This window comes from Drosophila mojavensis, unplaced genomic scaffold (assembly GCF_018153725.1).
Source record: "Drosophila mojavensis isolate 15081-1352.22 unplaced genomic scaffold, ASM1815372v1 contig_74, whole genome shotgun sequence".
Lineage (NCBI taxonomy): Eukaryota > Metazoa > Arthropoda > Insecta > Diptera > Drosophilidae > Drosophila > Drosophila mojavensis.
This window is the reverse complement of record NW_025318899.1, coordinates 20313216-20339524: the sequence shown is the minus strand read 5'-3', so window position 1 is coordinate 20339524 and position 26309 is coordinate 20313216. Positions and strand designations below refer to the sequence as shown.

The window sequence follows — 26309 nt, the reverse complement described above, 5'->3', positions numbered from 1 at the left end:
CCAACCATTACAGGGGCCAATTAAATTAGGGGCATTTATTTTGTGGCTCTCTGGTTAATTTAGGCAAATAAACAAGCGCTGCAAAACAAAAGACTTAGACAACAAACTTGGCGCGTAATTACGGCTACGTGCTGCGCATTTTGTGTTAAAGCATTAAAAATTAAAGACTCAAAGCAAAAACAAAATTAAACAAAAACAAAACGTAGTTTAGAGCAATCATACGGCAAGTTGAGCATCGGCAATTGCAAAGATCGGAACTGTGTGTAGAATTAAAAGAGCTGGAAACAAAAGACTTGGGCAACAAACTTGGCCTATACCATCAAATTTTCATAATTAGCAGGCGAATGAGAGAAATCCACAGCAACGTGAGCAAAGCGAATCAAACTTTTTTTTCTGTCTATTTTTTTTTTTCACATTTTATCTGGAGGTAAGAGGCATAGCACACAGACAGACGATGAAGTTGTCTGTACTGAAGTTATCCGTGCATTTAATTAGCCATTTTCACACATTTCACTTTCAACAAGCTGCCAAATTGTCAGAAAAATATATAATACATATATATATATAGATACATATATATGTGCTTATAGCTTATATAGCTATAGAGTTGGCCTCAGCGATTTCTTCAATGAAACGCAAAAAAGCCATTAACGGTCAAGCGTAGGTTTGGCTTTGACAAGCCACTCTTCTCTGTCTCCACTGTCTCTTCTGTCTGCTTTGTCTCTTTTGTATCTTGCGGCTTCATCTCTGTGCACGCAGATGCTACTTCCTCTGCTTAGCTCTTGACTTGCCGCAGAAGTTGCGACTCACTTTCAAGTGCTCGAAGCCATTTCTATTTTTTACTTTTCGAATTTCAAAATTGAAATTTTCCCATTGCATTGAACTTGAAACTGGGTAAATTGAAGCCTAGCAAAAACAAAAAAAATCACACACAACAACAAACAATTTCCACTTGAATTTCCACTTACGACTCGCCCACTAATGTGACTTTCGGAGGCTTTGCAAACTTTCTGCACATCTTCCACATTTGATTTATGCCACACAATCAACAATTTTTTGGCTGCGCAATTAGCTTTTGGATTTTATTTGTTGTTCGACTTGGGCTCTCAGATGATGGCTTTGGCATTCCCTAGCCCGCATATCATGCTCAAAATATATGTATATACAAATAGCAAAAATACTTAAATACCCAATGCTGTTGCTGTGTGCTGTATACGATGAGCTCAGATTTGATTGACTTATTGTTGGAGCATTAGCTTAAGTATCGAGCACAAACCTGCAATAAGAGAGAAAACGTGTAGAATAAGTTTAATAGAAACCTCGATAGGAATTCTTAAAATCTAAAATATATTATCAAATTTAAATTATAAATCGTAAATAGAAAATAGACTAGATCGGTAAACAAACAAAAAAATGGTAAATTATGTTCTTTTGATATTTTTTTTTTTAGTACTCTCACTCATAAACTCAGCATAAAGAAAAGATTAAAATACCTCAAATAAGTATCTTGGAGATTTTAAATATATATATATATATATATATATTTTTCTATAATTTATGAGTATATTTTATAATAAAAATTAAAAAGATATTAAAGCAAATTTCTAAATTATTTTATATGAATTTAATTATAGGATTATATGCATAAACAAATCTTGTTTTTTTTTTTTTTTTTTAACTCCTGAAAAGCAAAAAATTTTTACGCATAATTTAAAGACTTCTATAAAACCCACACATTTTAATGCTGTGATTAGTTTTCGTATATTACAAGGAAGTCGTTAAATATTTTTTTTTGGTTCTTAAGTTTTTATAGTAAATTAATGGCATCACAAATTCAGCAGCTCTTCCGGAAACCTTTTTAATATCTTTTTACTTATTTGTATAAATAGAAGATATTGATGTATATGGAAAAAGAAAAGAAATAAACAAAAGTAAAATTAAAATATATAAACTTATTCTAGAGAATATATTTATTATACATTTTTATAAATTATTATTAAGAGGCAGGCTTAAGTTTTTTTAAAGATCTTTTCTCGGTATTTCAGTTATATAATTCACACTAGCTTCAATGTTGATTTATCTATCATAAATAGTTCAAGTCGATGCTTGAAATATTTTCACAAGTTTCTCATATTATCCATACTTTTTATAATTTGATGCCTTTCGTTTAAGTTTAATTAGCAGTTTTAACTCAAGTTTTAGATCATTGCTAAATTCCTAATCAGCTCACTTAAAATAAAACTGAGTTTTGGTCAAATGAACTACCAACAATCGTAACGATGTCTCTTGTGAAAGTTTACTAACGAACTCCACTAAATTCTTTACAAACAAAAAAAAAAGAAGTGTTTTTCTCACTCGCATAAACCTGATTAAAGTATTGCGACTTTTACTTTAAAAGTGAATGTTTTGCCGAAAAACTAAAAAATGCTTGAGATAATTTAGCATGTGCGATGAGAAGGCGAGACTTGCAGATAAACCAAATATACATATATTCAGAGAGAGAGAGGCATGTATAACATACAAACGCCCCTTTCGCCAGCTGCCAGCATTTGTGGCAGCTCATAAATGGAGGCAACAACCCAGACTAGAGCTGCGGCACATTCAATAATTGTTTACAATGCAAATGCGAGGTAATCAGCCGAGGTTATTAGCCACTCAATAAGCGAATTGCCAATTAAAAGCGTGTCGACTGGCACATACCCTACACTCAAAAATGTTGCGTGCCATTGGCATGGAATTCGCTTTGATTCGGCGGCGATTTAATTAAGCCTAGTTATTACACTCGCAGCTTGTTAGCTGAGCTGCCTTCGCGTTCGACTCTTAGGAAATTGATACAAATTATTTGTAGCATGCGCATGCCAGTTGCCTTTTTCTGTTTTTATTTTTTCTGTATTTTTTTTTTTTTATTTCATTTTACTTTGCTGCATTTTTCTTAATGCGATTTGCATTGAATTTGGAACAAGATTTTCGCATGGTATGGGTTGGGCCTAGGCGGGTTCACCTGTACGGTCAGCGTTCGCATTCGCCCCACATAAACCATGCAACATGTTGTCGATGTATCTGTGTCTGTTGTATTTGCAGCAAAGCCTTTTAGGTGTGAGCTCTCGCTTTGAATTATTTTTAGGTCATGTAGTTCAATTTCGGCAAATATCATACAAATATATACACATATATATACATATACAAAACAAAATCGAACTCAAGGCAACGCTGAGATACGAAAATCAAATGTGGGTCGACATGCGTGCAGCATGATAAGCCGAACTGGGCTACTGCAAATTGTTAAATAAATCAGTTAATGATTTAGCCAAAACAGAAAAAAAACAAGAAAATTTAAGCTGCATGGATGCATAAATTGTGTGTTATAGTACAGTTACATATAGTAGTTAACTACGTACAACAGGGCGTATGCGCAATTTGAATTGGAATTTTGCTTTTTTTAATAAATCGCTTCGAGCTGTGACGTGTGTCCAAAGGTTTTGATTGATTTTTCTATGGAAATAAGCAAATCAAAGCGTCTCAAATTGTACACAAAAGCCACAGCAGCAATCGGACTGCCACGCCCACCAATAATGATTGGCCACAAGTGAGGGAAGTATAAGAGCTGCGCAATTTCGATTGCCACAGGCGTCCAATTGGCACATTCTGCGGATTTCTATTGCATTCGAACTTTCGATTTCCACATCGAATACTATATATATAATAAGTCGACACAAAAACAAAATCATAAATAAGCAGAAACTTGTTCTCGGAAACAAAAGGTAAAGAATTGTATCGAATTGAATTGAATCGCGTTGAAATCGGAGCAGCAGATAGCTCAATATTGCATGGAAGTAGTTGTAGTTGTAGTTGTATCAAAATTAAAATAAACAAATAAAACCTGACTCAAAACTTGTTTTCAGTTGAATTTTTTTCTATTCTTCCTATTCATAAACAATTTTATGGTCAATGATAGAAAAAGTGAAAGAACTAGCTAATTAATCTAACAAATATTAAGAATAATCAATTCACTCTCAATTTTCATACAATTGATTAGCTGATAGTTGATACAAAAAAAAAAAAAAAAGGTAATTGACATAAATTCATAAATATTTTAAAACCAAATCATAATTAAAAATATAATTATCTTTTTTTATTTTTTATTTGTTATTTTTTTTAATAATAAAAATTATAAAGTATTCAGAATGACTTTTGTCTTAAAATGAAAAATAAATTTTTATAATTTTTTTTTTTTTTTTCAAAATCTCAAATACAATTTTTTACAAAGTATTTATATTTTTATATTATACATATAAAAAAAAAATATTAGCTACTAACGTAGTTTCTATTTTTGTTTATTTTTATTTCAGCATGACATAATTTTTTTAAATAAATATCTTTTTGTAATATAACTTAAAAGCTACTTCATTTTTTTCACTGTACACAATTTAATGCTTTTTTTTTTTTCGTTGAGTAGTACATAATATTATATTATTTAAGCCATGAATTATCATTTTAGCATCTCAGCTCTAAAAAAAAATATTCCCATATATTTAATTATTATTAGATTTCGAATAATTACTTAAATACTTTAGACCCAAATCTAAAAATGTTGAAACTAATTCCAGCTTCAATTATTTCAGTAACATAGCTAGAGACCTAGAGTGAGATACCATTAATGTGAGAATGTAACAAATTAGTCCCATGTGGAGCTATTCAAGAATTTCTATGCCATTCCGAACCATATTTGGAATTGGTGTTGTTGTTGTTGTTTTTTGGTTTTATTTTTTTTTTTCATGCTCAAATACGAATTAAGAGCAGGAAATGTTAAGACTGTGATTTCGATTTCGTTTTCAATTTCAATTGCTGGCCAGAGAATCCAGCGTGAATAGTTGGCTAGGCCGGTGGCTTGGTCAGACAACTTTCAATGCAAATGCAGCTGCTCGAAGACAAGTTACCGTTATAAGGCACTGATCTATAATAGGTGTATTACAGGTGAGTTGCTCGACTGGAGGGGGGCAACAGCTTGTTGAAGCCGCAGGCGAGGGGCGATTAGTCAGTTATGCTGGGTGACATATTATACGCTCAGCTTGATTGATGCAACAAAAAAAAAAGTGGTTGTTGTCGTTGTTATTGTTGTTGTTGGTCAAGTTAAGTTATGCACTTGAGCATTTTCTTAATTAATGTCCATATTTTATTTCAATTTGTTTTCATACTATTTAGCGTTTAGTTATTTATTTATTTATTTATTTATTTATGTTGCAAAGGTTTTTGTTTATAACGGAATTTATGCAGGTGAACGGGAATTTACAATGAGTTTTTACCTTGAATTCAATTTGTGGTAAATCAAAATGAGATAAAAGAAGCTGTGCGAGTTTCATGAAAATTAAAGTTGATTTGTGTATTGAATATAATTTTTAATAATTTATATACCCAAATTCTTTTTCTTTAATTTATATGTAAACAAATATTACTAATAGTCTTCAAATATATATAGATTTCATTTCATAAACAAACAAATCTCATATGTAAGGCTATGAATAATAATAAAATAATTTATCAATATCGTTTAACACTTGAGACAAAAACTCTCTTTTTTGAAAGATATAATATAAAACATAAAATGCAAATGATTAGCGATCATTAGCTAAGAGAGTAGTAAGAGAAATTTCATCTCTGTCTCTCTCTCTCTCTCTCACTCTAAATGCTCACATCTCCATGTCTCAGCATCTGCCCATAATCTTAAGTTGAGTGTTAAGTCCCAATTGAAAATGAAAATCGATTGAGTTTTACAGCTTGCATAACGTGCCATAAATTGCATTTGAATTTCTCCAAGAGGCGTTTGTCTATCTCAGCCGACGAATTGAAGTGCGCCCAATCAGATTTGCATTGAACAATTAATTTGTGTTGCAAATGCGTGAATGACAGTGAGTGTTTTTTTTTTTTTTTTTTATAAACTAACAATGATACTTGTAGACATTTGTCGAGGCGAAGGCAAAAGCAAAGGTAAATGCAAAGGCAAAGGCAAAGGCAATGCCAGCTCAAAGCATTTCCATTTTCATTTCCATTTCCAATTGCAATTGCAATAGCATTTCCATTGCCATCAACATTAACTAACCAGACGAGTTGCTGGCAGTTTGTTTTGGTCTGGTCGAGCCGAAACTCGTAGCTGAAGTTGATGCCTGCTCCAAACCTGGCCAAATGCTGATGAACTTGTTTGCAGCGCCTACGGCGGCCAACACGAAAAGTGAATGGGAGCAGGGCGGAGAAGGGGGACAGGGGGCAAGTCAGAGGGTGGGCAGCGGTTTGTCGCTTTAACAATTTGGCTAAAGTTTAATAAACTTTATGAAATGTGGTCCTGAGTGGAAAATGCGGGAAATGCAGCCATCGAACGTCGACGAACGGCAACGACACCAAACTTCAATGGCAGCGCAGCAGCCGGAGCAGCCGGCTGAGGGGAGGGAGCGTCTGCTGGCTGATAAAGGAAATTCAAGGAAAAGCCATTAAGCAGGAAGCGATTCGAACACATTAGAAAGTTGATGCCAAAAATTACCAGAGGAAAAACCTATGTGAACAGCTATAAACATATGATTTAAATGGGACTTGACTAGGCAGAAGATTATAGATTTATATTACATGTCTCTAATATCTATAGTCTAAGCCAGTGGCATATGATAAATCAGAGTATAATAATTTCCTTTGATTGGTGTTATTAAATGTATGTAATAGGCAGGAAGAGGCGTGGCAGATCATATAGAGTATAGATTATTGATCAAACTGGGTTGATTTAGCACTGTTCGCCCCTCTGCCCGTCCGTCTGCTCGTATCGTCAGCATTTTATTGGGATTTATGCATTAGAATATCAGTTCTTCGAAGAGTTCAGGGAATCTCCTAGTGGATCTCCCTTTAAGGCACTCTTATGTATTGCGCCCATCAAACGGAGCTAAGTTTAACATTGTAATCCAAGAGAACCCTCTTAGATAGCCCAAAACACTTCGACTTGCAAGAGATTTACATTTAGAAATTTAAGAAGATGTAGAGGGAATTTATTTCGTTTTCTTACGTTTAATTCAGTTTGCAAGAGATCTATATAAGTATATAAAGAGTTTTATTTCGCTTCAATTCCTCCCTTGGTTTTTTGCTCTTGTAATTTGATCCTACGAAGCTGGCTTTTGTAGATCAAGATTATTAATATTAATAAATAAACAATATACTAATCGTATTCCAATATTTTCCATGCAGTCCACTCAAAGTCAATAATCTTATATTGTAGCTTTAAGTCTCAACTAGTAATACTTTATGTCCCTCCTAGGTCTTCTTCTTCCATAAGCTTTAATAAATGTCTATATATTGTGGGAGTGTCTTTGCGCCACATCTCAGTCCAGAATCAGTAAGAGACCCAGGCACCAGGAGAGCTGGCAGAGCAGAGAAAGTGCGCAGTAAGTGGGGCGCTAAGAGGATGGCGCTGCAAGGCTTATCATTACAAATGTACACACACACACACACACACACACACACACACACACACACACACACACACACACACTACATTTATGCATATGCAAAAGTGGATCTGGATCAGAATCTGGTAATAACATGTTGTTAGCCAAGCCAGTATTTGGCTCGTATGTGTGCTGTGCACTCGAAATTGTATCTAATGGCTGCGAGTTCTGATTAATCGCAACGGCCAGGCAATCCAGGTGAGTGGCAGCAACTGCGGCAGGTTAGTAATTACCAAGTGGACTTCTGGCAGCAGCAGCAGCAGCAGTAGGAGCAGCAGCAGGAGCAGCCAGTAATGAACTGATAAGCGCATAATTAACTAGCATTGTAACCAGTTTACATTGGTATGCCTCTGTCCCAGCCTCCCTACCTCCCACCTCTCTCTTTCTCACCTGCTGCACCACCAGGTGCGCCGCGCTGGCTGAAAATATTTTAAGGCGTGTTTTACCAGACGATTTCAATAGATTTTTTTCTCTGCGTCTTTAATGACTTTTGGCCATTTGCTATGGCCAAGCTAATGGCTAATGGCTTTCGGTCGGGCTTTTGTTCTGCCTGTGAATTGGCTTTAAGATTTTGCGTTTTATTTGTTTGCAAATGGTAAATGGTAAAAAAATACAAGAAACAGCAAAACCGCTAGACCGGCCACATAATAAAGTACAGCTAGCTATGCAAAAATTAAAAATAAAAATAGAATAACTAATCTACCTGTTCACTGTTCCCCAAATGGGTCAGGTGTCACACATACCGCATGCCACATGTCACCTGCCACATATGCCACCTGGCCTATTTAATTAATTACACTCGATAAGAAATTCGTAAAGAAATTCAATTTGTTTTAATGCTAAACGATTTGTTTCTTCAATTGAAGATATATCCCTCTCTAGCTATCTAGATAAATGGAAACGAAATGAAAGTCTTCAATTGGAGTGATAGAAATGGAAAAGAAAAGCAGAATAAATTGAAATTTTAGATTGAAAGAAATTTGCTAAAAATTTATGTATGTGCTAAAATTTATATATAGTAGATAATGTTTAATTAAAAGTAACATAAAACTAAATTGATAGTTGAAAAAAAAGAAGAACATGTATGAAGTGTTTAAGAAGAAATCAAAATAAAAATGCATATTAAAAACATATAAGAACCTTCACTCGGGAGGTAGAGACTGCAGAAGAATTGATCAAATTCAAAGAACAAGTTTGTCAAATATATTTCAAGTCAAAATAAATTATTTTGTGGCAATCGCCGTAAAGGCATTTGAATTGTTTTATTGCTTTATTTAATTGCACTTAATTCGTAATAAATATGATAAGCAGCAACTGACAACAATTCGGATCAAGCACGCATCACATTACAAATTACGACAAAATTCAGCGAACATAAAACAAGTATTAAAGTTGCACTGGAATGCATAATACTGACTGCATAATACTCGTTAGTCGTCAAAATAACTCTGCCTTGGAAAAGAGACAAAGTGGATAGATAGACGAGGAATTCTACTGTCTCATCCTGAAAGTGAATATGAAAGTCGAAGAAAACCAAGAAACTCATTTCACTCGGTGAGCGAGCAAAGTGAAGCATTACACATCAAGTAAATGCCAGAAAATAAGAACAAGTAGCTTTGTCGAACAACAATAAAAAAAACACATATATATATGTGCGTGTGTGTGTGTGTGTGTGTGTAAAACAATCAACAACAAGTCGGAGAATCGGAGAATTTGAGCAGAAAAACACACCTTTAAAATGCCCAATACAGGTAGAAGTGAAGAGTTCAATGCACGCAAATCGGATTAAGCAAAGAAATTAAGTAATACAGCGTGCAGATAGACAGACATAGATAGATAAATAGATAGGCAGACAGCTACATACATACATATGCCAACATGTGAGAGCCAAGCTACCGCCAATGGAGAAATGAAAATGGGAATGGAAACGGAAAACCAAATCGAACGAAATCAAACTGAAAATTGAACCGCAATGGGCGTTAGAATGTCAGGAAGTAAAGACAGGAAGCAGAACACCTCATAATTATGAACTGAATCATCATGCTTAATACTAACCAAGAGGTATTTAAAGTTAACTAATAGTATGCTGGAAATTGTATGTTAGCAAAGAAAAAGAATTACAATTTGATGTGCTAGACTAACATAGTTATACTACATGAATGTCCTAGCGGGATGCTAAAGCTAAAGCATTGCCAAAAATTGTTTGTTAAAGTTTGTGAAAAATTATTATAAAATATTAATGAATCAATTACAAAAATGTGTAAAATTATATATATTATATTTTGTTAAAAGATAAATTCGCCAGAAATAAATAGACAAGAATCAAATATTTGTATAATTATTTAATTCATATTTTACAATTATAGTTTTGTTTATTATATCTTTTTTATTTCGACATACATATATTTATTGAGGTATTTTTTTATTTTTTATTATATATTCTACTTTATTATTGTTGTGTTTTGTTTATCTTATTTTATTTTTAAAATCATATTAATATAAATTATATATAAATTTATATTTTCATCTATTTTCAGTTTGAATTAATTTTTCAATCAATTGTTATCTCAAGTTTCATTCATTTAAATTTTGGCTATAACCTATATATAATTATTTATTTATTTAATTTGCAAGACTTACCTTAAAGTTCCTTAGCAGCTGCTGCCGATTGCGTAAATCCAATTGTAAGCGAGTTAAAAGATTTGAGACACCTGTGCACACTGTTACACCTGTTGCATATCTATTAGTATATGAATTGAAACAATTTGTGTTTTGTATTTAGCTCGATTGGCAACCGTTTCAAAATGCATAAAACACGCGCAGGCGTTACGACTTTCAATACAATGTGAAGAAAACGGGCACAGAGCAAGGCCCAAGTAGCGATATAAGAAACACAACCGAACGCATCGAAGCTCGAGACTCAACTGCCGGCAGCTTTTGCGACGACTTCTGCAAGCGGCGCTCAAAAGTTGCGCCATAAAAGAAAAGCTCTCCGAGCATCATTTGCATGCGTGTGCTAACAGTAAGAGAAAGCGAGAGAGATAGAGCGCGAGAGCTTTTGCATAGCAAAAACAAGTTTTAGGCATTAATTTGCAATGCAAATAATTTCAGTCTTAAACTTCATTTAGCTCATTAAGCTCTAGGAGCAAAGAGAAAAGCTATCTTTAGCGGCAATTCAAAGCTCTTTCTCAATGTCTAACTGCACTCAAATAAAATCAATTTTGGTTCTCTTTAAATTTGTAGTAGTTTGTATTTTATTCATAAGTTCTGCTCTATTGCTTTGTAATTTATAAAATGTAAAATACGTATTAAAGCTGTCCAAAAAAATGGATTTGAAATAATTTCGTGTGTGTTGGAATGCATTAAACAATTGCACTGGACATTAATTTCTGGGGCAAAGTACAAAAAACAGAAATAAAAAATATTTGAGTACAAAAAAAAAAACAATATTAGTGCTGTCTAAGTGTTAACATTAGCGTATGAATATTTATAAACAATATCTATACCAATATCAGTTATGTTCAGACGTTAAGTAAAATGCTTTGCTTTTCTTTATCATGTTCATTACATTTGTTTTTTGCTTATGTTTTTTTTTTCGCTTAGTTAGGTGAGTAATTTGGTTTAAGTTTAAACTTGTAGTTGTTTGTTTTGTTTTGCTTTTTTCGTACGTTTTTCATTTTGTTTTGCTCTATCAACTGGTACAATTACGAAACATTAATTTACTTTTACAATTAATAATTGAATGACGACGCTTATTAAAGTTAGCCTCTTTAAACTGGATCCACATCATTCACGACCAGGGCGCAGAGTACGTACATCATTCCAGCGCTGAGCATCGCTGTCACCGGCACCGTGACTATCCAGGCGTAGGCGATGTTCCGGAACAAGTGCCAATCGACGCTGCCATCCTCCATGGCTTCCCCAGCAGCTGGCGGTGCTGCTGCATGCTGCTCCTCCAATGGCCCGCCCAGCTCCTTCTCGTGCTCCTTACGTTCGCTCTTGCGACCCGCTGCACTCACATGACCCACGAAAACCACCGAACCCACTTTGCAGTGTGTCGTCGAAATGGGCAAACCAATTTTGCTGGCCAGCAGTACGGTGATGGCGGCGCCTATTTCAATGGTAAAGCCTCTGCAAATGGAAAGATAATGAACCAATTTCATTACGATATAATAAAGCAAAGTGGAATATGAAATAGGATAACCGAATCTCTCGCTCATTTACTCACTTTTTCTCTCTATCTGTCCAAGTCTTTTTCTTATGTCTCCATTTATTTTTATGTCACTCGCCTTTGCCTTTCTCTTCTGTCCCTCTCTTTATGTTCCTATCGGCCGCTCTACGGCTTTCTCTGTGTCTGCGTCTCTGTTTTCCTTTCTCTCTCTCTCTCTCTGTCTCTTTGTTCACATATATGAGCTTCTCATAAAGAGTTCCTTGACTCTCCCCTTTCATCTCCCTATCCTATCGTTTACTTTCGAATCATTCCCTTTTCCCCACAATCATATTAGCTCTTCGTTTCCATACTTACGTTGATGAGGTGATCTTCGTTAGGTCATTGCCAATGGTTTCGATGACCCTGCGTCCCCACAGCCAGAGACCCACAGAGATGCCAATGCCGCCGTAGATCAATATATAAATGGGACTTTCTGCTTTCTGCATTACGGAGCCCTCGCGATAGATCATATAGAGGGCGATGAGTGGTCCAATGGCGTTGCTAACATCGTTGCCGCCATGCGCAAAGCTGCCAAAGGTGGCCGTCAAGATTTGAAGGAACGAGAAGAGCATGGACACCTCCTGGGTTTCCTGGCTGCTGCTGGCACGTCGACCCGCTGCACGCTTAAACTCCTCCTCCTGCTCATTGAGCGCCTCCTTGCTCTCGATGAGCGGCACCTTGCTCGAGTTTGGCGACAATGTGGTGCTGATCATTAGATCCAAGCTGCCGGCACTTTGCACCACCTGCAAATTGTTGTTGGTAGCATTGGCAGCTGTACTCGCATTAGCATTGACATTGGCATTAACATTGACATTAGCGTTAGCATTCGCACTGGCATTGCCATTGACGTTGTCCACTGTTTCCGTCTTGCGCTCCTCCTTGGGCGACTGGACACGCTTGAAGCACTCCTGGAGCTTGCGTCCATTCTGCTGGTGCTGCAATTGCTGCTGCTCATCGATGTAGTTCAGGCTGGTCACGGTCAGATCGGGATTATCCAGACTGGCCTTGCCCAGCAGATCCTCGGCCTTGCGTATTATATCTGGATCGATCTTGTAGTCCTCGGCAGTTGCATTGTTATTCTTGGCCGCGAGGCCATAAGGCGCTAGCTTAAAGGTCTTCGGCGAATTGTCGCTGAGCGAGACCAGCTCGGTGATTTCGGCAATAGCCGGCAGTGGTTTACCCTCGCTAACAAGCGAAAGCGGACGGCGCTGCTTCTTCGGACTGCCGGACGGCGAGGACTCTACGTAAAATCGTAATCGTGAGTAAATGCTGCATCTGCATCAGCGGCTGCTGCTCAATCGGCTCTCCACTTACCCACAGAGTCCTCGAAATTGAACTTGACCGGATTCTGGGCGCGCAACTTCTTGGCAATCGAGCGTCGCTGCAGCGGCACCACCACCAGCTGCGTCAAGAGCGCCACCAACAGCGAGAGTGCGACGCTGACGCTCAACGCTATCCAAGTGGGAATGTTATCCATATAGAGCACTAAAGATTAGGTACACAAATTCAAATTGTTCGGTTACTCAATCTCAACTTCTTCTTCTTCCCTTTCACTTACATTTGGGCCCATCCAGCACCACGCTGATGACATTAATGAAGAACGTAACACCGTAGAAAATGGGCAGCGAACGGAAGCCCGCCTTGAGTGGCTCCTGAGCGCGCAAGATGAAGCGGCGTATGGCCAGAAAGAGTAGAATGCTGACGAAGCCGCTCATCACTGGCGAAATGAACCACGAGCCAACGATCGTGCACAGCGTCGACCACTTCAAGCCCTGTACGCCGCGGGCCACCAGCGAGAAGCCAATGGTGGAGCCCACAATGCTGTGCGTTCCCGAAATGGGCAGCTTCAGAAATGTCGCCACCAGCAGCCAGATGGCGCTGCTCGCCAACGCGGACATGCAGCCCAGCATGAGCACCTCCTCGGCGCCCTCGTACAGGCTCACCTCCAAAATGCCCTTTCGCATTGTATCCGACACCTTGTAGCCTGCGCAGCATGGAAGACAAAAGAGATATGATGTCAGAATATAAACATCACATAAGCAGCAGACATAAACCAATAAAAATCGAACATTCTTAGAGCAGGAATCAACTGCTTACCTTTATAAGACTATTAATTTTAACCTATATTAAAGCCGAGTCAACATTGATGTGATAAATGGCGACAAATTTACACTCCACTTCGGACTTGACTGAGCTTTAAGTAACGCCATATATAAATGTTTCGAAAAGACTATCAAATCATTTCAAGATCTTTCAGAGGGCCAACTAATAAACAGCCTAATAAACACCTCTCTTTAAGGTCTACTGAAAAAGTAGCCTATACTATTAAAGCTCTTATTGAACTACTTAAAGCTCTGCTCATGATGCTATATGTGCTTTGTACTTACCAATTAAAACAGCGCCCGAAATTTCGCAGACGGTGGCCAAGACGCAAGCCTGACGTATGGTCAGAACGCCAGAGCCGACGCTAGTGCCAAAGGAGTTGGCCACGTCGTTGGCGCCGATGCCAAAGGCCAAGACGAAGGCAATGAGAAAGCCAATGATTACCATCCATAGCAGATCCGCTGAATAGCTCTCCATGATTACAACAAACTCACTTTTTCGCAAGGGTAACAAAAACACAACAAACAACTCTAGCCCCTATTCACACAGCCTAACCGTCTCGCTGTCTGTCTGTCTGTCTGTCGGACTGTTCTTGGAACTCTTTAACTAGTGTTAAATATTGAAAATTTAATGAAATTATTATAGTGTTGTGTGATGTAGAGGAAATGAAATATTACGAATTTTGTGCAAAGAAAATTAGTGCTCTTGGGGAAAACTATAAAATACAATACTACAATAATAAATGATATACGGAAAAATAATCTTAATTATTAATAATTGAAAAGTTCTTTTCAAATATTCTCTAAACAGCCATATTTGCGCTTAGACTTCATTGTTGTTATTTTCATAATGAAAAACTGAAGTAGACGCGTGCAGCACACCGAATTGAGGATACGCTGTAATCTGAGCGAAAACACCTGACGTCCTCTGTGAGCCCTTCCCTCCCTCAAGCTGAAGCTGAATGCTCAGCGCGACCTGCCTAAAAGTATGCAATAAATTACGTTAGCCTAAACACAAAACTTAGTGCTAAACTGGACTGGACACTAAATACTGATTAGAATAGATTATATTAAGTATAAAATAATAAAAACTTTGCACCCCCTCCGACTGTCTTGCTCGCTCTCTCTCTATCTCTCTCTCTTTCGATCTATAACTAACGACGAAATTCCAAAGCTCTAGTTGGAATCGAATGAAAAACTTAAAGTAAGTTTTCCTTTCTTGTTATTCGTCTTGTTGTTGTTGTTGATTGAGTGAAGTTAGTATTGTTGTTGTTGCAAAGTAGTTTCTTGTTATGTTGAATAGGAGCTGATGGTAGTCGACTTGGTTAACTGTAAAATTGAGTGTGATGAAATCTTGATGTCAAAATTTGTTGTCCACTTTATCACTCACCTGACGTTTGGGACAGCAAATTTGTTTCCACGTCAATGGGGTATTCACCATGTCTGCAATAAATGGAGAATTGTAAATATGAGATTTAATTATTAATTAAATCCTTTCGGTTATAATATATTTTTAATATTATTACAATGTAATTTTTTTGTTGTACAATGTAATCAAAGTAAAATATTTTCATAGATTAATATAGGTATATCTTACAATGGGCTAAACACATATTTAACTGGGACTTTCTTAAGTTTCCATATGAACTACCCTTGATATAGCTGCTGCCTAATGAATATAAAATATATCTTGCACTTGTAAATAACGGCGATATTCCCGACTCTGCTCCCGTGCGTACCCAGTGCGCTTTTCAATTGGAAAAACGAACTGAGGAAAAATTGCATATTGCTGAAATTGGCGCAATTTGGTTGTGCATTAAGGTCGCGCCCCACTGAGCACGTGTCCCACGCGCCTGTTAAGCTGCATGTGAATTATTTCAATGGGCTATTCATGCTCGTAAATGTCGGTCATTTGATTATTGATGTTGGCTAATAAGTATAGGAATGCTTGAACTGACCAGTTATCCGGTGTAGTTAGAGCTGCCTAATATAGGTCAGGCTTGTATAGATATATAACTTAATAAATGTCTCGTACATAGTGTTTTAATAACAATGATCATGATTATGATAATGACAATGCACGCAGTTATCCAATATGTTTTTCAGATGCTAACAGCCCAAAGCCTATATTCTATATTCTATATTCTACAAATATAGAATTTTAAAAATGTCTCCCACAAAGCTAACGATTATAATAATGAGCAAGATAATGACAATGACAATGATCATAATAGCTTCTCAATTGCTTCTACATATGCCGTGATATTTCAATAGAAATTATTGCTCTCAATTAACAGACTCGATAGTAAACTGTCAAGAATATTTTATTAAAAAAACTTTACAAGAATTAATTAAACCATGAGACTTGATATGCCTCCCATAGGACAGCTGAAAACTATTCAAACAAAGGCGGGCTGCAGACAAAAGAGCGCCACAAAAGAGACCCAAAGGACGCAGGATTAAGGGGCAAGGGGGCAAGGGGCAAGGGGGCAAGAGACGCCAACTACTAACCAGGACAATGGCTGCTTGGCTGCCTGCCTGCTGGCCAAGGTCGACACGTTGACATATGCTCGCCATATTTCCAGTAAGTAACGCCCTCCACAACCTCTATATGTACTATAACACTGATATAACCGTAGTTCTCACAATAATAGTTGGCAATTTATGGCATGTTTTGAATCGTTTGGCTATAAATAAATACTACAGCGCACGCCACAGAGGTTTGAGCAGTATTGCAGTGGCTCTAAAACTATTTTTGGGCAGTGCGTATACCCCACCTCCAGCAAAAAAGTTATATTTATAAATTACATTACGTCAAATATATTATATTTATGACTGAGCATGAAATCATATTGCTGCGACTAATTGATTTTTCATTTTACACGCAAGATCTATAAAGTTCGGCATACCCCATTTTAGTACTGCCAATCACAGAGTATATAGTTAAATTATTGATGCAAATACTATGATTTTTAACGATCCCATAAAACGGAAATCAAGTGTGTGTTTCATAAGAGTTGATATTACAGCTAACCCACAGTGTGATAAAAACCATTTACATTAAGCAATTCAAGTATTACAAGAATATTATTGATAAAATTATTATTTACATTTGAAATTCTATCTGACTTTACGATATATTGGAAATACATATGGAAAACTTTTAAAAACATTATGTATTTATATATATATATATATTATATAACTATATAAATATGGAAAAAATATTTTTATTTATTTAATATTTTTTATATTATTATCTAAATACGTAACGTATATAAAGCTATTCTGAAATTATTTATTTCATTATCAATACATTTATATCAAATAAAATGAAAATACAACAAGTAAGAAGGCTCCAGTCGAGACTGCTCGAGTCTACCTGATTTCCCATTTTCAATGGGTTCTTTTTGCTTTTGAGACACTGTAGTTTTCTTACATTTAATATATATATATATATCTAATTTTTTACACTGCTCAATAAAACTCTCATAAAATAACCTCATATATTTTGCATTATATTTTGCACAATTGCCCCACTGTGCGCATAGATAAATTATATATTATGGCCTATTGAAGCGTTTGCTATAAAATAGATTGTCATAGGTTTTCAGCAAGACACTGAGTGCGCAGTATATCTTCCCTTGAAGTGGGGTTGGGCGTGAGGCGTGGCAGCTGTTGTCGTTCTTGGTGCCAACTAAGAAGTGCATTCAATTTCGTTTATATAGAGATATTGATTTAATTTACTGCATTCCAACAAGGACGAATCTCCGCATATCCATATCCAGCGGGCAAAGTGTAAGGGGACTACCCCCGAATGGAAGAACCCGCCCTCAACTTGGTATTTTTGGGGTGGTTTCTATTTGATTTTTTCTTCTCCTGTTGTCATTCAAGTTCAAGGTCATGCAAAACCTTTACCCTTATTTTCTATATTTTGTTGTTTTCATTTTTTTAATGAAAACATTAACTGTGACTCTCAAACTGTATCCAGTGAAGCGTCGCGATTCTCCATGCAAATCAATAATATGGAATTGGAAATGCTTTCATCTATGCCTCACTGAGCCTCAACTGTCTATAAGTAATTAACAAGCACGTGCAAACATAAAGTGCAACAACAACAGCAACAACGACAACAACATACGAAGGTCTCGAATCAATTAAGTGGAAACTTTTACCAGCATGTAGCTTACATTGAAGTTCCAAGTGAATTGGAACCTTAAAGCGGGGCTTGTCGCTTATTGTTAAATGAATCAATTTTGCAAATTGAATCGATTAAGAGTGTCAACTGTACCCAATAAAACTGGAAATATGGCAAACATTAAGTTTTTAAACGCATTACCCAGATAAGACCTCTTCAAATTTGCCGCAGAAGACTTTTTCATATAAGAAATCTATAGAACTCAATGGTATTCCAAATGGAGCTTTACTATGCGATTCTCATGACAGTATTTTATACATATGTCAAAATACATACATATATATATAAGAAATTCCATATATATTTTCTGTCATATATATATACGCATATAGGTATATGTAAACATGTATAGCAAATGGCAAATGTTGTATATTTCATTTATACCAGGGCAGTCTAAAAAGTTTTCGAAATAGTTATGTATAATATAAAATATATGTACTTATAAAATATACATATGTACATATACATGAAATGTACATACGTATGCATGTATATAGCTATGCTAGTCTGCATAAATTAATATGCCTATACATATATTTATCTTTTTATTTATATATGTACATATGTATGTATGTATGCATAAAATGTTTAAATGGCATGATTGGAATGTATGCATATATGTATGTACGTATGTATGTATGTATGAACATATGCCAATCAACTGTATACACCGATTGCAAATAAATAAATAAATAACCTTCTATTGAAATGCTGCCCCCCTACTCAATTCTTATGAATTAAAATAAGACTTGTGGGTTTTTATCAATCAAAAAGTAATTGTGTTTGGTAACCAAAAGTTTTCTCCACTCCTTCCTTTCTTTACCTTCCACTTGGCTTTTTCTATTATTATACATACAAGCACACATACACACGTACATATGTCTGCATATATATCTATATCAACTGATATATGTAAATATGTTTTCTTTTCGTTTTGCTTTATTTTGTTGTACTTTTTTGAGTACAGCAAATTCACGAGTTTATCGCCTGATATGAAAACGCGTGCGAAACAAGAGAGGGCATGAACAACAATAGAAATTTTGGCAGAGCGTAAAGAACAAAAAAGAGGCAATGAGGCGAGCGACGCTTTAAAGTTCTTATTGGAAATTTATATGCAAGCACATAGATATCTATGTATATACACACACACACACGTACTTTGAGGCAGCAGCGTGGCAACAGCGAAAGCGTAGGTGGAGTAGAGTAGAAGAAGCAAACATAATTAAACGAAAAACAATGCAAAATAAGCTCAGCTTTATTGATGAAAGCCAGACATATCCAGATAGATCCAAGCAATATCCGTTAGGTGCAAAGTGCTCAAAGAGCGGGCGAGAAGGAGACAGAGGAAGTCAGCGGGAGACAGGTAAAGAGTATATCAAACGATAACTGTACTTTGACAACAGTTTGAGCTGCTATAGAGAACAAATTGAGTTATAGCCTGTCCAGCTGCCCAGGCTATAGTCTGCGACCTTGTTGGGGTTGTTGCTGCCGCTTCTGCGGCTGCTGTTGCTGCTGCGGCTGATGCCAATCACTTTGTTTACTCGTGATATAAGTACATATGTATGTACATACATATATGAGCAAAAAGAATGTATTCCTGTTTGACGTAAGCTTAAGAAAATTATATGAAATATTTCCTCTGTTAAATATACATGTATGCATGTGCCCATGTGTGTGCGTGTGTAGCTTTGTAATACAGCAACCATAGACCAATACAGTTTTACAGTCACTGCTCAGTTTATCAGCCGCAAGTTTGTTGTTGGTTTAGAATTATTTATAGCTCTTTTGAGTTAATTATCTCTTAAAATTATTAATAATCATTAAGTGCACTGAATAAACGTCTCGATGCTTCAATTCCAATAAGATGCCAATAAGACAGCCAATATTTCTGTGCGCGTGAATCATAAGCTATTGCGTATGTAGTGGTAAGTGGGAAGTGGGCTGAACGATGAAAGCTCGCTCTACAAAGGGATGACCAATTATTTTGCAGGCAAACGAAATACGTCGAATTGGAATGTGAAAACTAGAAAGTACAAGAAAAGGATAGCACGATATCGTGGTCTTTTTGTTGTGATTGCCGCATCAGAAGCAGCAGTAGTAGTAACAGTTGTAGCAGCTGCGAGGCGACATCAACAGCAACAACAACAAACTTGAAAACAGCTGCACATGGCAACAGCGCATGTCGAACTGTAATATTTTCGAACACGCCGTCCGCAAGGACAATAACTGTACCCTAAAGATAACACACAATGGATTTGCAAAAAGTACATTTCATTTGCACGAATGCAAGATCAGAAGCCAACTATTAAGCGAAATATATTGCCGCTTTCATGCCTTTAAAATTTCTATTCATTTATTGATTTTTCCGATAAAGTGTTTAAAGAGATTTGATGAGAAAGAAAAGAAGGTAATTGCTAATCTGCATGATATAGGTGTATATACACCTACACACACATTCGTACACACCATGCACAGAAATTTACGCACATACAAACATAGTCCACGCGGGCTGATAAAACGAAGAACAGAAAAATATAGACACGCGGCGCCAGCAGGACTACGCAAGGATACACAGGAGACCATATACATACACCCACTTCTATATGTACACACACTTATTGAACACGGCTCTTCGCTACTCTGCAGCTATTTCATTCTATTGGGAAACTATTCGCTACGCTTGCCACCTACATATGATTAGCATGTTGTTAACAAATGGGTTTTAATTTGCTTATTACTCACTTAAATAGCAACACTTTTCTCAAATCACAATTTATTTGACGAGAAATTGAAGCGTGATGAACGCGCGCGCACAACTGCGAGCACCGGCTTGCTGAAAAATGACGATAGTTCTCTTATATCGATATGTTCACATCATCGATAGAAAAGTTACCCAACTTAACAGCCGATAGCCATCAGTTTAACAGAAATCATATTAAAATTAATAAAGCAGCTTTTTAACAAAACTTCAAAGCACATTCTATCAAAGCTTTTGCATGCAAGCGCTTAACTGATTTTCAACCCCTTGCGACCGCTGTTAACAGTGGTCAACTACTGCGCTGTTAGTGCCGCTGTTATGTTAAGTAACATTTCAGTCTCACTTTTGTTTTTCTTCAAGCACAACAAAAACAAATCGTGACATTACAAAAAACTTTGGAAATTCCAAAACAACAAATTAAATATTTGGTTGCCAACAAAGTCGCAATGTTCCACTTTAGTGGCTTCAATATGATGTTCCCAGATGGCGGACGTAGCTTTCAAGTTACTTACAAATGCTTCTCAGTTTCTATGCTACCAGGCAATGAGCGCTCCGACGTGGAGAAAGGTGGAAAAAGTAAATAAAACTAAATATATATATTTGTATGTAATGAATGCTATACAGGCAAAGCGTTTGCTTACAGTTATCATGCCGCCATCTGCACTGGATTCACTCACTCGCCTAAATGTGGAATATCCCATGCTTTTCAAGCTGACCAACAAGAAGAAATCGCGCTCCTCTCACGCTGGCGTCTTGGAATTTGTTGCCGACGAGGGCAAATGCTATTTGCCCTACTGGATGATGGATAATCTGCTGCTGGAGGAGGGCGATATACTGAACATCGAGAGCGTCTCCCTGCAAGTGGCCACGTTCTCCAAATTTCAACCACACAGCACTGACTTCTTGGACATCACCAATCCAAAGGCCGTGCTGGAGAATGCCTTGCGTAACTTTGCCTGCTTGACCAAGGGCGATGTCATCGCCATCAAGTACAACAAGAAGGTGTACGAACTGTGCGTGCTGGAGACCCGACCTGGCGACGCCGTCAGCATCATTGAGTGTGATATGAATGTGGAATTCGAAGCTCCGGTGGGCTATAAGGAGCACAGCGAACAACAGCCGGCTACACAGTCAGGTGGCCAAGCTGCAGGCGGGAATGACGCAAGTGCAGGCGGTGCTGTGCACGAGGAGCTGGTGGAGACCTTCAAAGGCTCCGGCGTGCGTCTGGATGGCAAAAAAAAGAAGGACAGCCAGCTGGAGACGCCGGTCCTCAAAAAGGTCTTGCCGCGCGGCGTTCCCGATTACGATTACCAGTTCGGTTTGCTGCGCTTCGATCGCTCCATCAAACCAATCAGCGATCGCGGCCAGGAGGATGCCGAGGCGACCGGCGAAGCGGCTGGCGCCGATACGGACAGCTTCCATGGCACTGGCTTCTCAATGAAGAAGACGCGCAAATAGTATGTAATCGCCTCTCACATAATTCTTTAATCGTATGTTGCACATGGCTCACATAGCAGCAAATAGCAAAAGTAAGAAATGAAATTCCCGCAAAAACAAATGTCCAAAGTTTCCAAATTATTCTACAAATTGAGGGTCAGCTTTAGCTCCGGCTCCTTTGGCAGTGGTGGCGGCGCTACCGTCGTCATGGGCGGCAGTCGCCGTATCTTCCTACCATGCTTGCCTTCCTTTCGCTTCCACAGACCAGACCGGGGCCGATTGCCCAACTCTCGCATGCGTTGCGCGCTGCCCACATGCTCCTTGTTGTGTTCCACATTCGATAAGCGTCCCACCGTGGCCATGCAGGTGCGATCGAAGGCAAACTCCCGTTTGGAGGGCAACTGCACCACCACCTTGTCATCGAACTTGCGCAGAATGGTGCCAAAAGTGCCGGCGGCATGGATCAAATGGCAGGGCTGGCCGGGATTCTTTTCCAGGCAATGAATGCGTGTGCCCACGGGCAGGGCGCCCAACGGATAGGCATCGCCGTCATTCGGTCGAACTGTAATGCCAAGATTCTGATAAAGTTGCTGTGGAAACAGTTTGGCTCATCGGCTCACCTGGTATACGTGGAATCACACGCGACGTTTTCAGTATATCGCCCACTCGCATATTCTCTGTGGCCAATATATACTTCAACTCGTCGCCGACAGCAACTAGTGCCACCTTTGCTGTGCGGCAGCCATCGTGAAGCAGCTCCACAACGATCTCCTCCTGCGGGGCTCCTTCGCTGGGCCCATCGCGCACCCATTTGATCCAACGATATTGCTGTTTGATGCCGCCGCCAATGCCCTTGGCGACCATACGACCGCTCACGGGATCACGGCCAGCTAAATGGGTTATCTTCAGAGGTGCCACCGTATATTCATCCGGAAAATGAACTATACGCCGGAATTGCTGCCCGGCACCTGGCTTGGGTTTCTCGACCACCTTCGTCTTGGTACGCAACTGTTGGAACACAGATAATGCACCGCGCTGCTGCGGTGTTAATGTGCATTTGCTAAGCAGGCGTGTGAGACTTTGCATTTTCACAGAAAATTCCTTTTAATTGTATCTCATGCAAATTGGTTACAAAACGGTACCATTAACAGACTTTCAGCACACTGTTAGCAACAGCTGGAAACAAAGTGTGGCCAGGCATCGCAAATTAGTTGAAATTATTTGGTTGGAAAAAATTTCATAATCAGGGCTACAGTGAACGACTCTGCTTCTTCTTTATCGTCACGTCGTGTGGGCAGCTGCTGCGGAGCGCGCTGCTAGCAAATAAGAATTGAAAAAAACCGCATTAAAATTGTGAAAAGTGCACAAATTAAGTTAAAAGTAAACATATATATTAGGTGTAAATTGAATTTGTTAAAAAATTTGCATAAAGTACACAGCGAAAGCGGCAGTAAAAAAGGTACGAAAAAATAATAATAAACAAGGCGAACGAGCCGATAGAAAGAAAAATAAGATACACACACAAACATGCTGTTGATACACACTCACGCACACAATATCACACACACACGCTCAGTGTCGAACGAACTGCACGAAAAACGTGTTGTGTGCTAAATTTTCTGTGCAAAAAATAGAAAACGCAAAAACAAAAAGTAGCTAAAGCAAAATAATAATAAAAAGCGAAAAACAAAAACAGTTGAGTTTGATAATCAATCGTAAGGCGAATGTAACAAAAACAAACAATAGTATGTATTAATTAATATGGACAGAACAGTAAAAGTAAAATAAGGAGAATATAAATAAAATGTATTTGTTATTTTGGAACATGTTAGATGATGTACATACATCTCGTATGTGGAACTGTGTGCGTAAATGCGTATGTGCATGTGCGTGTGTGTACCCTTAACTGTGTGTACATATTTTGGTGTTAGGTGGAAAAAAAGCGGGCGGCAAGTTTACGCAATCGCCGTCCAACGAACGAAGCAACAAACATATTTACATACATATATGTATGTATGTATGTATGTATGATGTACATACGGCGTTCGTTGTGAAAAGTGTGCTTTCTGTATGTTTACGCTTTTCGTCTGTCCTTTTGTCCGCAGTCGCCGCAATAAGTGAGAGACAAACAAGACACATGCATACATATTTACATTTTTCACATGCATACATACAGAGATATGTACCTATGTATGTATGCACAAATGTACGTATACTCAAGCAGGTGGAGTCGCGCCGACGTCGTTTGTTTTTGATTTTCTTTTTGTTTTTTGCTTTTCGGTTCCGTTGCTAGCTGAAAAAATCAACGAGCGGCATTTTTACGCATTTTCAATATGCCTCATCTATATGAGTATGTGTGAGGGCTTGTTTATGTATGTATGTATATGCGCGCGCTCTTGTTCGGTGTATATATATATATATGTATGTGTGTGTATTTTGGTGTTTTTATTTATTTATTGTGTTTCTGTTTTGCTGATGCGAGGCAGCATCGGCGTAGCAGTGACCTAACGACGTATGTATATATGCTTGAATGTATATTTAACTGTTTGTGTGTGTGCGCGCGTGTGTGTATAGGTGTTTGCTTTGTTGTATTTATTTTATAGCATTTTATTTACGTTGTTTTCGTTAATTTTATTTTGGTTTCATTTTGCATGTTAGCGCATGCAAGCTCGCTCGATCGATTGAATGGGAGCCATGTGAGGACTTAGCTGAGCTGCTTGACAAATTTACGTATGTATGTTTGTATTTAAATTACATTTACATACGTATGTATATTATCATGTATAAGTAAATACATTCATTCATATATGAGCTGTGTTCATACAGACAAGTATACATACATATAACAATGAGGATTGTCTATAAAAGACAAAAACAAAGTGAACACGCTACTGCCAGTGCTGCCAACTGAAGCCCATAAGCTTCTTACCAAAAGTGTAACTGTCAAGTGTAGAGTTGCCAATTCGATATTGATGAATATTGATGCTTAAGACTTTCGAGCTCTGTCGATTAAAAAATCAATGTAATTATTGTTATTGTTAATACAAGAGCACTTCTGCAGTAGCAATTATTTTAAAGCTTCTGTAATGATATAGGTTATACAAATTGGTACGATTTGATTGCTTATAAGAAACAATGCATGTTTATTTTAGATATGTATTTGTGTTTGTGGTCAGTTGTGCGTGTAATCTGTCTGTGTGTGCATGAATATGAGCACGTTTTCATTACTTTTGCACATTTGGCAACACTGGCGTAACAGAAAACGCAAACAACGAGACTGACAAATTGTCAGGCGTAAACAGAATGATGCTACACTGAACGCATTGCGCGCGCGCTCCTCAATACTCAAAATAATGAATATTATCTTAAAACCCAATAGCTTGCCGAACTTAATTTTGTATGCATATGTAGTTCTGCAGCCGGCAGCTGCTCCAACTGAGAGCTATTTGGGGACTTTCGTGCTCTCTTTCTCTTTAACACTTACCACTCTCCGACTGCTGCCCGGGCTAGCCGATACCGCATAAAGAGTGAGCGCACGCGCGTGCAATACGTCTCCCAACGCATTGTGTTTTGCTATGAACTGTATGTACTCAATTCGTATGCTCGTATGCATGTGTGTGTTTGCGTGTACATGTGTTCGTTTACTCACGTAGTGCCGCAACGTAGTAGTAGTAGTGTTATTATTGTTTTTATTGTTGTGCCGAGCTGTTTTTGTTTTTGCTTGTTGCCGAGTGCGAGTCGGTTTAATATGTGTGTAAATATGTATAAGGAGTGTCTGTTTGTATGCATGCATGTGAACGGCTATGGTAGCAAAACATAACCAAAGCAAAAGGGGGAAAAAAAACTGAAAAAAGTACTTGTTTTTGTTGCGCTCTCTGCGAAGTAGGAGACTGAGACAAACAGCCCAAAGAGTGCTTTATATATGTATGTATGTCTATATATGTGTATATATACATGTGTATTTGGGAAATATATTTGCGTTTCCTTTTTTATTTGCTATTACTGGCGAAAAGCCTTGAGCATAAAAGAGTCCAAAAAACACGCGTGAAAAGCTGCTGAACTATGTATGTATGTATATATTATACAGTCGGTGTGCAACACGCGCTTTGTCAGTTTTATTTAC

At 37.7% G+C, this 26309-nt stretch overlaps 4 protein-coding genes and 1 long non-coding RNA gene across 6 annotated transcripts in view; 2 read left to right on the top strand and 3 right to left on the bottom strand.

Annotated features, from left to right (window-relative positions):
* The window catches only part of LOC6583110 (brain-specific angiogenesis inhibitor 1-associated protein 2), a 36122-nt gene extending 25705 nt beyond the window's left edge, over positions 1–10417 (bottom strand). For both annotated transcript variants that reach the window (XM_015162740.3, XM_002008752.4), the window contains exon 1: positions 10122–10417. The gene's annotated coding sequence lies outside the window, so the exon portion shown is untranslated. The remainder of the gene's footprint in view (positions 1–10121) is intronic.
* A 294-nt stretch (positions 10418–10711) lies between these two features.
* On the bottom strand, positions 10712–20839 carry LOC6583108 (sodium-dependent phosphate transporter 1-B). The gene is made up of 7 exons (XM_002008750.4): positions 20734–20839; positions 15184–15236; positions 14079–15122; positions 13250–13675; positions 13006–13176; positions 12007–12931; positions 10712–11612 (listed from the first exon to the last, which is right to left on the bottom strand). The coding sequence occupies exons 3-7, from the start codon at positions 14269–14271 to the stop codon at positions 11252–11254; spliced, it is 2076 nt and encodes a 691-aa protein (XP_002008786.1). The 5' UTR covers positions 14272–15122; positions 15184–15236; positions 20734–20839; the 3' UTR covers positions 10712–11251.
* On the top strand, positions 18579–20398 carry LOC122757493. Its single transcript, XR_006357539.1, has 2 exons — positions 18579–19916; positions 19982–20398. It is a non-coding gene; the product is annotated as an uncharacterized LOC122757493 (long non-coding RNA).
* A 246-nt stretch (positions 20840–21085) lies between the features above and the next one.
* On the top strand, positions 21086–22307 carry LOC6583107 (ubiquitin fusion degradation protein 1 homolog). Its single transcript, XM_002008749.4, has 2 exons — positions 21086–21325; positions 21393–22307. Exons 1-2 carry the CDS (start codon positions 21196–21198, stop codon positions 22205–22207), a joined length of 945 nt encoding a protein of 314 aa, XP_002008785.1. The 5' UTR covers positions 21086–21195; the 3' UTR covers positions 22208–22307.
* LOC6583106 (39S ribosomal protein L2, mitochondrial) lies at positions 22205–23424 on the bottom strand. Its single transcript, XM_002008748.4, has 2 exons — positions 22807–23424; positions 22205–22748 (listed from the first exon to the last, which is right to left on the bottom strand). Exons 1-2 carry the CDS (start codon positions 23270–23272, stop codon positions 22330–22332), a joined length of 885 nt encoding a protein of 294 aa, XP_002008784.1. The 5' UTR covers positions 23273–23424; the 3' UTR covers positions 22205–22329.
* Positions 23425–26309: the final 2885 nt, after the last annotated feature.